The sequence below is a fragment of the Dendrobates tinctorius genome, unplaced genomic scaffold (assembly GCF_039654945.1).
Source record: "Dendrobates tinctorius isolate UK_male_01 unplaced genomic scaffold, ASM3965494v1 ptg000120l, whole genome shotgun sequence".
Classification (NCBI taxonomy): Eukaryota; Metazoa; Chordata; class Amphibia; order Anura; family Dendrobatidae; genus Dendrobates; species Dendrobates tinctorius.
The window spans coordinates 10,923,249-10,935,410 of NW_027361788.1; the positions used below are offsets into that span (position 1 = coordinate 10,923,249).

The window sequence follows — 12,162 nt, forward strand, 5'->3', positions numbered from 1 at the left end:
ACATAAACGCCTCCCGCTGCCTCATAAACAAACTTGTTTCTTCTCAGGCCGCTGACATTTTTAAGGTCTCGGTAAAGGGTACAGGAGGCCTAGGGTACAGGAGGCCTGCGGTCCTCTGCATGGTGTCACAGGGAGACCCCAGTTCAGTTCTAGCAATAAAATTTGCAAAGTAGGAACTCCCTGGAGGCTGCACAGTGTTTAACCTCTTCCATTTGTGTTTATTTTCTACAGTAAAGTTCATTTTCTATCTCTGTAATGTGCTTTTTAAAGCCCACCTATAGGAACTACGCAGCCTTTCTGCTAACTCCCTTCAGAGAATCTAGCTACTATAAATGGCACCTGACTTCTTACATGGAAGCAGTTCAACTCTCTCCCCCATGACCCTTCTTTAATATTTTTGCGGATATCTGATGGCTATATATCATCGAAGATATTAAAGAAAGGGTCATGGTGGAGAGATTTGCACTGCTTCCATGCATGCAACTCGCTTTTGATTTATATATATATATAATACAGAAAAAGTGGGCAGCACTCAATAGCAAGTTTCATGCATGGAAGCAGTTTGGATCTTTCATTGGCCTATCACCATTTTTTAAATGAAACTTGCTATTGAGAGCTGCCCACTTTGTTTTCCACTTTTATATACCATAGTTTGGTAGGTTGTAACCTGTGGGCTGGCACCTGTGTTGAGATATATAATTACTGTGGATGCATAAAGTCTACACATTCTTGTTAACGTGCCAGGTTTTTGTCATGTAAATAAAAAAAAAAAAATGAAAAAAATACCTCCTGTAATGGTGCCCATAATATTCACAGTTCAGTTGAAAATTAAACTGAAATCTTTATAGTTGCATAAATACACACACCATTAGACTAATACTTTGTTGAACGCTTTGAAATGCCCACAACTTCCGGTCATTTTGGGCAGGAGTCTACAGTGATCGCATTCAGCGATAGATAAATTGGAGGTACTTTGGTTAATAAATGCTATATAAATCCAACGCTCTTTGCAATATATAATAAAAGCCTTGTTTGATCATATTTTATGCATAGAACAGATAGTGCAGGTCTGGTATTCACACACGGCTTTATGCATATGTCCTGAAACTGAATGGCATAAGGTGACACGTTTTCTCCACGCCATCATGCTGCTTGCCGCTACTTCAGTTGGGTGACTTAAGGCAGATTTACCATAAAACAAAGAAGCGCGTGAGAGATAGTCTCTTTGCCGAGTTACTAAGTTGGATTTGTCAATGCAAGTTTCCAGATCACCATCCTACATAGGATGTGATGAAGGAAAGTAGATTCACCGAAGAGGAACCAATGAAATGGAGCAAAGTTACACAATGATATGGCAGAATTTACTCAGTGATCTAGTACAGGTGAGTTTGTCACAGAGTCCAATGCAGACTCAACAAAGGAGGAGAGCTGAGTTTGTCACAGAGTGCTATGCAGAGCTAACCTGAGTACACCAAAGTTGACCCAGCAATATAGCCCAGCTGAGTTTGTCGCAGAGTCCAATACACATCTGGCAATGGTGCAGGCAGAGTACAAATTACCATCCTGCAGGCTCGGCACTGATTTGTTCACTGTGTCAGGGCAGCCTTTGTAAAAGTGTTGGAACAATCCAAAATTCCACTGCCTAGAAATCTAGAAATCCAATGAACAGCTATATTATAAAGAATGTGCATTGGAATTTCACACAAATTGCTAAAACACATTCAGAGCATTTTCTTCAAAGTATATTCATACTAATAACAGGTTTCCGCAAACATAAGCGTAGCATTATCTCTTGGTTGCATGAGCGTGTTTGGTGAGCATGAAGTTGGGGTCGCACATGCTCACAACCTCCTATTCTGATGATCATTGGCCGAGATGGTTCTCCTATCAATCATACATTATTCATCCACCCTGTGACAATCTTTTTATGTTTAAGGTTGGGTTTTTACCTTTCCAATGCTTTAATTTTCCTGGAGGAATCATTAGCTGTGGTTTATAACAGTTTTTCTCTAACTTTTCTTTATTAATAACTGATTATACACATCAAAAAGCAGTCAGTCAAATTCCTGTTGGGCCATCAGGAATGTCTAACATTCACTATGTACACATGAACACTTAGCTCAGCTGAGCATGCATGTGTTCTCAGTAGGCAGAGAAGAGTCTGCATCAGCGCCTACCTCCTTTAGAACAAAAGGATCAGGCAGTTAAATCCATCAACCCCATGTTCAACCCCCGCCAGTTGCTATCAGGAGGCCTCAATACACATTAGGTGGTCTAAGGAGTAAGGTTTCTCCTTGTGGAAAGCAACGAGTTGGTGTAAGGAGACATAAGCCATGCAATGCTCTCCTGTGAATTTGAAGTATCTTCTTCAGAGAGGATGAGGTCAGGAGCTTTAGAGCCACCTATTTGAAAGTAGCAATCCTAAAAGTTAATATCGATAGTTTAAAGGCCCTCGCCACTTGCTTTGGGGATAAGAAGCCAAACCAGAAACTCTAGTTGTAGACAAGTGTTTCCAGGGGATCATTGAATGGCTCCGTACCTCAACTTGGAGCTCTTCACAAGGAGAAACCTTGCCGCCCCTTAGAACCGTTGTCAGAGGCCACTCACCAAGTCAAACCTTTTTATCATAATTCATGTGGCAAGATTCTGTTATAGGGTCGATAATGATTTTTAGGAATGCTACTTCCAGTAGGTGAGCTCTAGAGTCCCTGTCCTCTTCCTCTCTGAAGTGGCTACTTGTATATACACATTAGCTTGTCGTCTGTGCTGCCGAATTTAGTGTGTTCAGCAGATATATACATGATGTGTAATTTGAGGATCCTTTTAGCCTATGTAAGGATGACCATACACTTGAAATAGCCCATGTTCAACTGACGGCTAATCCTCCCAATGTCCCATCATAGACATGCATGCGCAGCCAAGCATGCATGTGTTCTAACTAGGGAGAGGGACCTAAGCTCCTGTCAGACATCTCTAGTTATGGCTTATTACCATAAGGAACAAAAGCATCTTGCATGATGAAGCCCATTATACCTGAATCTTCTTTCCCCTGACCTCATTCTTTGAGGGAGAGTTAGGGCCCTGCCATAATAGGTGGCTCCTCCGGCCAATGTGTATAATTTCCCTGGTGTTTTTATGTTCTAGGTCCTCAGTATCGACTAGAGAAGCAGAACCAGCCTAACGTTCCTGTGGATCTGGACAGTACGCTGGAGAGTCAGAGTTCCTTGGAGTTCTGTCTGGTCAGAGAGAACAGTAAGTATGTGCCCCCTGGCGTACAGCCTCTGCAGAGACAGTGCACACTCGCTTCATTTATTAGATCTTGCTAGGCGAATATGCCTATAACCTGTGATTGAGTGACTCCCTCTGTATGGAAGAATTAGGGTCTTGGTTATCGTGCTCATGACGGATCTGTGTAGAGTGTCTGACTCCAGCACTGCTGAAATGAGAATCTCTGGATAACTGATGAGGAGGTCATGAGCAGATGGAAGCAGAATCCATTACATTTTTCTGCAAGTTTTGTTGGACCGATCCTTTTTTCAGCCTGTTTAACACTTTACAGTTTTGACGCTGTGATGAAATTGAAGGGTATGAGTTTTGAGATTCACGACATGGGAAAAAATATTGTTCCGTACGTCTTAATCGTTTAATTATTTTTTTAAATTCAGTCCAATAGCCAAAAGTGTACTACAGCACCTCGCTTCCGGAATATAGCATCCGCCATGCCGTCTGCCTTTACAAATGAATAGCTCACCGATACCAGTGTGGTCCTAATAGGAGCCACCGGTGTAACAAGTCCATCCATGACATATCTTCCCCATCACCTGTGAGTGATATTATCGAGAATAGGAAGGAATCGCAGCAATTCAGCCACAAAGTGGAGTTGACTTAATATTGCAGAGCGGGGGGTCGAGTGCAGAGGACAGAAAAGTCACCACTGCGGTGCTGACTCTACATAACTGCAGAGTCCAGACCTCCTCTGGTACTAACAGCAGCACAAACTACACCCACGTCAGGAGCTTCACGGCCGAGCAGCTGCATGCAGCCTTGCATCACCAAGCACAATGCCGAGCCTTGGATGGAGTGGTGTAACCACCACTGGACTCTGGAGGAAACGTGTTCTGTGCACTGATGAATCACAAGTCTCTATCTGGCGCCTGATGGAGGAGTCTGGGTTTGGTGATTCCAGGAGGACGTTACCCTCTGACTGCATTGTTCCAGCTGTAGTTTGGTGGAGGAGGATAATGCTATAGGCTTATTATCTGGGGTCGGTCTAAGCCTCATAGTTCTAGTGAAGGGAAATCTTAATACATTATCATAACATTTTGGCGAATTGTAGCTTTATGGAACCAATTTGGTGAAGGCCCTTTTCTATTTGCCTTGATTGTGCCCCCAATACATGCGGTTCATAAAGGCATGGTTGGGAGGAACCTTGGTTGAGAAAAACATGACCGGCTGCACAAACACCCAAATCTGAACCACCTCCAACACCTCTGGGATGTACTAGAACAGAGATTGTAATCCTGGCCTTCTCCAACATCAGTCTCTGACCTCACAAATGCTCTCCTGTATTGAATGAATCGATAAATATTCCCACAGACGTCTCCAGGATATTGTAGAAAGAAGAGTGGGAGCTGTATCTGCAGATTGACCGACTACATATTAATGTCTGTGGATGTAGAATGGGAGCGCATAAAACCTCCTGTAGGTGTAATTTGGAGGTAGACAGTACTTTTGACCATATACACTGCGTTCCAAATTATTATGCAAATTGGTTTTAAGTGTCATAAAGATGTAATTTTTTGTTTTTCAAATAAACTCATAGATGGTATTGTGTATCAGGGCTCTTTGGATCACTGAAATAAATCTCAAATTCCTGTGATAATTAGTTTACCAGGTGAGCCCAATTAAAGGAAAACTACTTAAGAATGATGTTCCACATTATTAAGCAGGGCACAGGTTTCAAGGAATTTAAGAAAGAAAAATGACCTCTCTGCTGCTGAAAAGCATCAAATAGTGCAATGCCTTGGTCAAGAGATGAAAACATTAGATATTTCCCAAAAATTTAAACGTGACCATCGTACTGTTAAGAGATTTGTGGTTGATTCTGAGCACAGACATGTTTGTGCTGATAAAGGCAGAATGAGGAAGGTTTCTGCCAGGCAAGTTCATCGGATTAAGAGAGCAGCTGCTAAAAAGCCATTACAAACCAGCAAACAGATATTTTAAGCTGCTGGTGCCTCTGGAGTCCCTCGAACCTCATGGTGTAGGATCCTTCAAAGGCTTGCTGTGGTGCATAAATCTACTATTCGGCCACCCCTAAACAGTGCTCACAAGCAGAAATGGTTGCAGTGGGCCCAGACATACATGAAGACTAATTTTCAAGCAGTCATGTTTACTGATGAGTGTTGAGCAACCCTGGATGGTCCAGATGGATGGCCACTATGTCCCAACAAGACTGTGACTTCAGCAAGGAGGAGGAGGAGTCATGTTTTGGGCCGGAATCATGGGGAAACAGCTGGTAGGGCTCTTTAAGGTTCCTGAAGGTGTGAAAATGACCTCTGCAAAGTACTGTATATAGAGTTTCTGACTGACAGCTGTCTTCCATGGTATAAAAAGCAGAAATGTGCCTTCAGGAGCAAAATCCTCTTCATGCATGACAATGCACCATCTCATGCTGCAAAGAATACCTCTGAGTCATTGACTGCTATAGGCATAAAAGGAGATAAACTCATGGTGTGGCCACCATCTTCCCCTGACCTCAACCCTGTAGAGAACCTTTGGAGTATCATCAAGCAAAAGATCTATGAGGGAGGCAGTTCACATCAAAACAGCAACTCTGGGAGGCTATTCCGACTTCATGCAAAGAAATCCAAGCAGAAACTCTCCAAAAACTCCCAAGTTGAATGGATGCAAGAATTGTGAAGGTGATGTCACAGAAGGGTTCCTATGATAGCATGTAACTTGGCCTGTTAGGATGTTTTGGAATTAAATAGCTTTTCTGTTCACTGAATGTGACCTAATGCTGCAAATTCCACAAATGAACATTTTCAGTACTTTAAAACAGATCAAATGTTTAGAAATTCTACTGTGCCTAATAATTTGGAACAGTGCAATTTGAGTTTTTATTCATTTTGGAGATTATACTGGTATCATTTGGAGGTTTCTTCAATAAAATTTGATGTATACTCTAACGGGTGATGACTTTTATTAGACTGACTGTCATTTGTACTGACTATTTAGGAAAATCATAGAAAAATATCATTTGCATAATAATTTGGAACACAGTGTAGTGTAAGTTTCCAACACTGCAACAATTGACGGGACAGTCCTTATAATGATTCTGAGGTTGCTTCACAGTTTTTTCCTGCACATCAATGCTTCCGGCATGGGAATTGCAGCACAGCCCTCTTCACTTTTGGCTCCTCATTATGATTAGTGATAACTGAGTGCATAAGTTCCCAAAAGTATTATACATGAGAGCCCCTTATTAATAGCACTTGCAATGTTTATATCAACAGATTGCTACTAGTTATGAGCAAAGGTCCTGGGATAAGGTGTTATCTGAGCATGCTCAGTGCTAACAGTGTCTACAGAGTGCTTGAATAATATGTTTGAGTCCCCGTGGCTGCATGTCTCGCAACTTTTCGACAGCTGCAACACATGCAGGGATTGCTTAACAAATGCGCAATCCCTGCATGTGTTGGCTCTTAACCCCTTCACGACCTTTGACCCCACATAGGCGTCATGAAAAGTCGTGCCAAAACGACCTATGACGCCTATGTGGCGTCATGACTTTAAAGCCCCCCTGCGGGTCGGGTGACCTAGGTCACTGAAAGGTCACCCGACCCGCAGATACAGGGGGCTTTGTTCTTCACCACAGGGGGCGTAGCTTCGCCCCCACGTGGCTACGATCGCTCTGATTGGCTGTTTCACTTTTAACAGCCCCCGATCGGCCCCCGATACCGACTGACGGCAGCAATGTGCCGCCGCCGTCATCATCAGCTCCCCTCGCCCTTCTCTGGGCTCCCCTCCCCCTACCTTCCGACCCCCCCCCCCCCCCCGGTACCTCCGATGTCCCTCTCCGCCTCCCAGTGTCCCGCGGTCTTGCTTCATGGGCGCCGCCATCTTGGAAAATGGCGGGCGCATGCGCAGTGCGCCCGCCGGCTGCAATTTCCCTTCATTCATTTTGATCACTGTGATAAACTCTCACAGTGATCAAAAAAGAATGAAAAGTAGATAAACCCCCCGTTTATCACCCCCATAGGCTGGATCAACTAATAAAATAAAGAAATTATTTTCATTTTTATTGTTCCATTAGGGTTAGGGTTGGAAAGAGGGTTAGGGTTGGAAAGAGGGTTGGGGTTAGGGTTGGAATTAGGGTTAGGGTTGGAATTAGGGTTAGAGTGGAATTAGGGTTAGGGTTGGAATTAGGGTTAGGGTTGGAATAAGAGTTAGGGGTGTGTTGGGGTTAGGGTTAAGGTTAGGGTTGGGATTAGGGTTAGGGATGTGTTGGGGTTAGGGCTGTGGTTAGTGGTGTGTTGGGGTTAGGGTTGGAGTTAGAATTGAGGGGTTTCCACTGTTTAGGCACATCAGGGGGTCTCCAAACGCGACATGGTGCAACCATTGATACCAGCCAATTTTGCATTCAAAAAGTCAAAGATGCTTCCTCCTTTCCAAGCCCAGACGTGTGCCCAAACAGTGGTTTACCCCAACATATGGGGTATCAGCATACTCAGGAAAAATTTCACAACTTTGGTGGTCTAATTTCTCCTGTTACCCTTTGGAAAATAAAAATTGGGGGCTAAAAAATTATTTTTTTTGAAAAAAAAAAGTTTTTTTTAAAATTTTCACGTCTCTGCGTTATAAACATCTGTGAAGCACTTGGGGGTTCAAAGTGCTCACCAGACATCTAGATAAGTTCCTTGGAAGGTCTAGTTTCCAAAATGGGGTCACTTGTGGGAGGTTTCTACTGTTTAGGCACATCAGGGGCTCTGCAAACATGACGACCGCAGACCTTTCCATCAAAGTCTGCATTTCAAAACGTCACTACTTCCATTCTCAGCCCTTACGTGCGCCCAAACAATGGTTCCCCCCCACATATGGGGTACCAGCGTACTCAGGACAAACTGGACAACAACTTTTGGGGTCCAATTTCTCCTGTTACCCTTGTGAAAATAAAAATTTGCGAGCTAAAATAATCATTTTTTGAGGAAAAAATGATTTTTTATTTTCACAGCTTTGCGTTATAAACTTCTGTGAAGCACTTGGGGGATCAAAGTGCTCACCACACATCTAGATAAGTTCCTTGGGGGGTCTAATTTCCAAAATGGGGTCACTTGTGGGGGGGTTCCACAGTATAGGCACACCAGGGGCTCTGCAAATGTAACATGACTCCCGCAGACCATTCCATCAAAGTCAGCATTTCATAATTTCACTACTTCCCTTCCGAGCCACGACGTGTGCCCAAACAGTGGTCCCCATCCACATATGGGGTATCGGCGTTCTCAGGACAAACTGGACAACAACTTTTGGGGTCCAATTTATCCTGTTACCCTTGTGAATAAAAAATTGTGAGCTAAAAATCTTTTTTTCTTGAGGAAAAAAAATGATTTTTTTATTTTCACGGCTCTGCGTTATAAACTTCTGTGAAGCACTTGGGGGTTCAAGGTCCTCGCCATACATCTAGATAAGTTCCTTGGGGGGTCTTTTTTCCAAAATGGGGTCATTTGTGGGGGTTATTCACAGTTTAGGTACATCAGGGGCTCTGCAAATGTACATGATGCCCGCAGACCATTCCATCAAAGTCAGCATTTCAAAATGTCACTACTTCTCTTCCGAGCCCCGACGTGTGCCCAAACAGTGGTCCCCCCCCACATATGGGGTACCAGCGTACTCAGAACAAACTGGACAACAACTTTTGGGGTCCAGTTTCTCCTGGTACCCTTGTGAAAATAAAAAATTGCACACTAAAAAATAATTTTTTGAGGAAAAAAAATATTTTTTATTTAGCACTTGGGGGTTCAAAGTGCTCACTATGCATCTAGATAAGTTCCTTAGGGGGTTTAGTTTCCAAAATGGGGTTATTTGTGGGAGAGCTCCAATGTTTAGGCACACGGGCTCTCCAAACACGACATGGTGTCCGCTAACGATTAGAAGTAATTTTCATTTCAAAAAGTCAAATGGTTCTCCTTCCCTTCTGAGCCCTGCCGTGCGCCCAAACAGCGGTTCCTCGGTGTACTCAGAACACATTGCACAACAACTTTTGTGGTCCAATTTCTCCTGTTACCCTTGTGAAAATCAAAAATAGCATGCTCTGCGTTATAAACTTCTATGAAGCACCTGGGGGTTCAGAGTGCTCAATACACATCTAGATAAGTTCCATTAGGGGTCTAGTTTCCAAAATGGTGTCACTTGTGGGGGGTTTTCACTGTTTAGGCACACAGGGGCTCTCCAAACGCGACATGGTGTCCGATAACGATTGGAGCTAATTTTCCATTCAAAAAGTCAAATAGCGCTCCTTCACTTACGGACCCTGCCGTGCACCCAAACAGTGGTTTCTGACTACATATGAGGTATCTGTGCACTCAGGAGAAATTGCCCAACAAATTTTAGGATCCATTTTATCCTATTGCCCATGTGAAAATGAAAAAACTGAGGCTAAAAGAAATTTTTTGTGAAAAAAAAGTACTTTTTTTTTTTACCGATCAATTTGTCAAGCACCTGGGGGGTTCAAAGTGATCACTATGCATGTAGATAAGTTCCTTGGGGGGTCTAGTTTTCAAAATGGGGTCACTTGTGGGGGAGCTCCAAAGTTTAGGCACACAGGGGCTCTCCAAACGCGACATGGCAAGCGCTAAATATTCCAGCATGTTTTCCATTCAAAAAGTCAAATGGCGCTTCTTCCCTTCTAAGCCCTGCCATGCGCCCAAACAGTGCTTTATGACCACATATGAGGTATCTGTGTACTCAGGAGAAATTGCCCAACAAATTTTAGGATCCATTTTATCCTGTTGCCCATGTGAAAATGAAAAAATTAATGCTAAAAGAAAATTTTTGTTGTAAAAATTAAAATGTCCATTTTTTCTTCCACGTTGCTTTAGTTCCTGTGAAATGCCTGAAGGGTTAATAATCTTCTTGAATGTGGTTTTGAGCACCTTGAGGGGTCTAGTTTTTAGAATGGTGTCACTTTTGGGTATTTTCTATCATGTACACCCCTCAAAATGACTTTAAATATGATGTGGTCCCTAAAAAAATGGTTTTGTAAATTTTGTTGTAAAAATGAGAAATCGCTGGTCAACTTTTAACCCTTATAACTTCCTAACAAAAAAAAAAAATGTTTCCAAAATTGTGCTGATGTAAAGTAGACATGTGGGAAATGTTATTTAGTAACCACTTTGTGTCACATAACTCTCTGGTTTAACAGAATAAAAATTTGAAAATTGTGAAATTTTCTAAATTTTTACCAAATTTCTGATTTTTTCAGAAACGCAAAAATTATCGACCTAAATTAACCACTAACATGAAGCTCAATATGTCACGAAAAAACAGTCTCAGAATCGCTAGGATGCGTTGAAGCGTTCCTGAGTTATTACCTCATAAAGGGACACTGGTCAGAATTGCAAAAAATGGCCAGGTCATTAAGGTCAAAATAGGCTTGGTTATGAAGGGGTTAAACCAAAAAGGTGTAAGTTATAAGACTTTTTCCAGAGTACCCCTTTAATCATGTTTGCATCTATTTTAATTGAAGACCTTTACACAATTGCTTTGTCTGTTAACCACAGTGTTTGGATCTCCATCGACAGAGCGGGTGGTAGCACTGTCTGCAGTGCTGTATCTGTGTGATAGGAAAATATCTGTATCATTAAACTCAAACCTGACTGTGTGTTATGCAGAAAGTATTGTCTTCCTCCACAGCTTCATATAAAGTCCTGTCCTCTTCCCCCGAATATGAGAGAGATTTACAAGCTCAGAATCCAGCCCTTTCCACCCTCTAAAATACAAGTCATGCAGACGAGCGTCCTTTCCACGGCTAATTGAATTTTATATCCCGCCGCTTGCTTTCTATGATGCTCCACTCCTCATCTTATCATTAAGAACTAATTAGTATTCAAGGGAAATTGGTCTTAATATATTAAAATTGGTTAAGTGCCTTTAGACCTGTTTGAAAAGCCAGTGTCTTATTGGAAGCTGTAACTGGGGACTGTGTATGTAATTAATTGAATTACAATTAAGAATTTTCATTAAGCAAAATACTAGTACATTAAAATAATAAGGCATCATGTTTTCTGTCTGTAAACCGTCTGTTCTTTGCCAGAAGCTTGAATACGTACAGTGCATATATTGGCTCTGCCGTAGTGACATCGGCACAACTAGTGCTCTTCTCACTCTTGATCTGGCAGGTTCAACTATCCTTTACAGTGGCATTACCAGTAGCTGTAGCATTGTTAGCTGGCTACTCAAGATCTCATGGCTTTTCTTCATATTCTTTTTGTGGGGGGGGGTGTTTCTAAGATAATGGACAGTCTTGACCACACTTGACTTATTGACTATTCCACTCTTGACCATTCTTGCCCTAGTGTTGGCTAGAGTTGAGAAAATTTGTTTGGATTCGGTCACCAAATCTGAATTTGCCATGTTTGTGCCATATTGGTACCCTATTTGTGCCGAATGTATGTTTGAAGATCGGTTCCCAACATATTTGGTCATTTCTCCTTCCGTTGACGCTAATGACGTTTGTCTGTGTTTGACGAATATTGCAAAATCTTTATTCATTGCCGATAGTATTCGGAACCAAACAAATTTGCTCAACACTAGTGTTGACTATGACATTCTTGACCAGGGTTCCCCAACTCCAGTCCTCAAGGCCCACCAACAGATTATGTTTTCAGGATTTCCTTAGTATTGCTCAGGTGATAATTGCATCACCTGTGCAATACTAAGGAAATCCTGAAAACATGATCTGTTGGTGGGCCTAGAGGACTGGAGTTGGGGAACCCTGTTTTTGACCATACTTGCCTTAGTGTTGACTGACACTCTTGACCATACTTGCCTTAGTGTTGACTATGACACTCCTGACCATACTTACCTTAGTGTTGACTAAACTAAAATGCTTAGTCTAAAGGCCTCAATACATATACGATCACTAGGGGGCTGCATGTTCTT

At 42.3% G+C, this 12,162-nt stretch overlaps 1 protein-coding gene across 4 annotated transcripts in view; it reads left to right on the top strand.

Moving 5' to 3' along the window:
* MAPKAP1 (MAPK associated protein 1) overlaps nucleotides 1-12,162 on the top strand; it is a 262,045-nt gene that overhangs the window by 184,335 nt on the left and 65,548 nt on the right. For 3 of the 4 annotated variants that reach the window (XM_073590749.1, XM_073590750.1, XM_073590751.1), the window contains one exon: nucleotides 3,145-3,252. The exons of the other annotated variant lie outside the window; for it this stretch is intronic. In XM_073590749.1, the coding sequence (XP_073446850.1) occupies nucleotides 3,145-3,252 (108 nt within the window). The remainder of the gene's footprint in view (nucleotides 1-3,144; nucleotides 3,253-12,162) is intronic. 4 annotated transcript variants of the gene reach the window in all.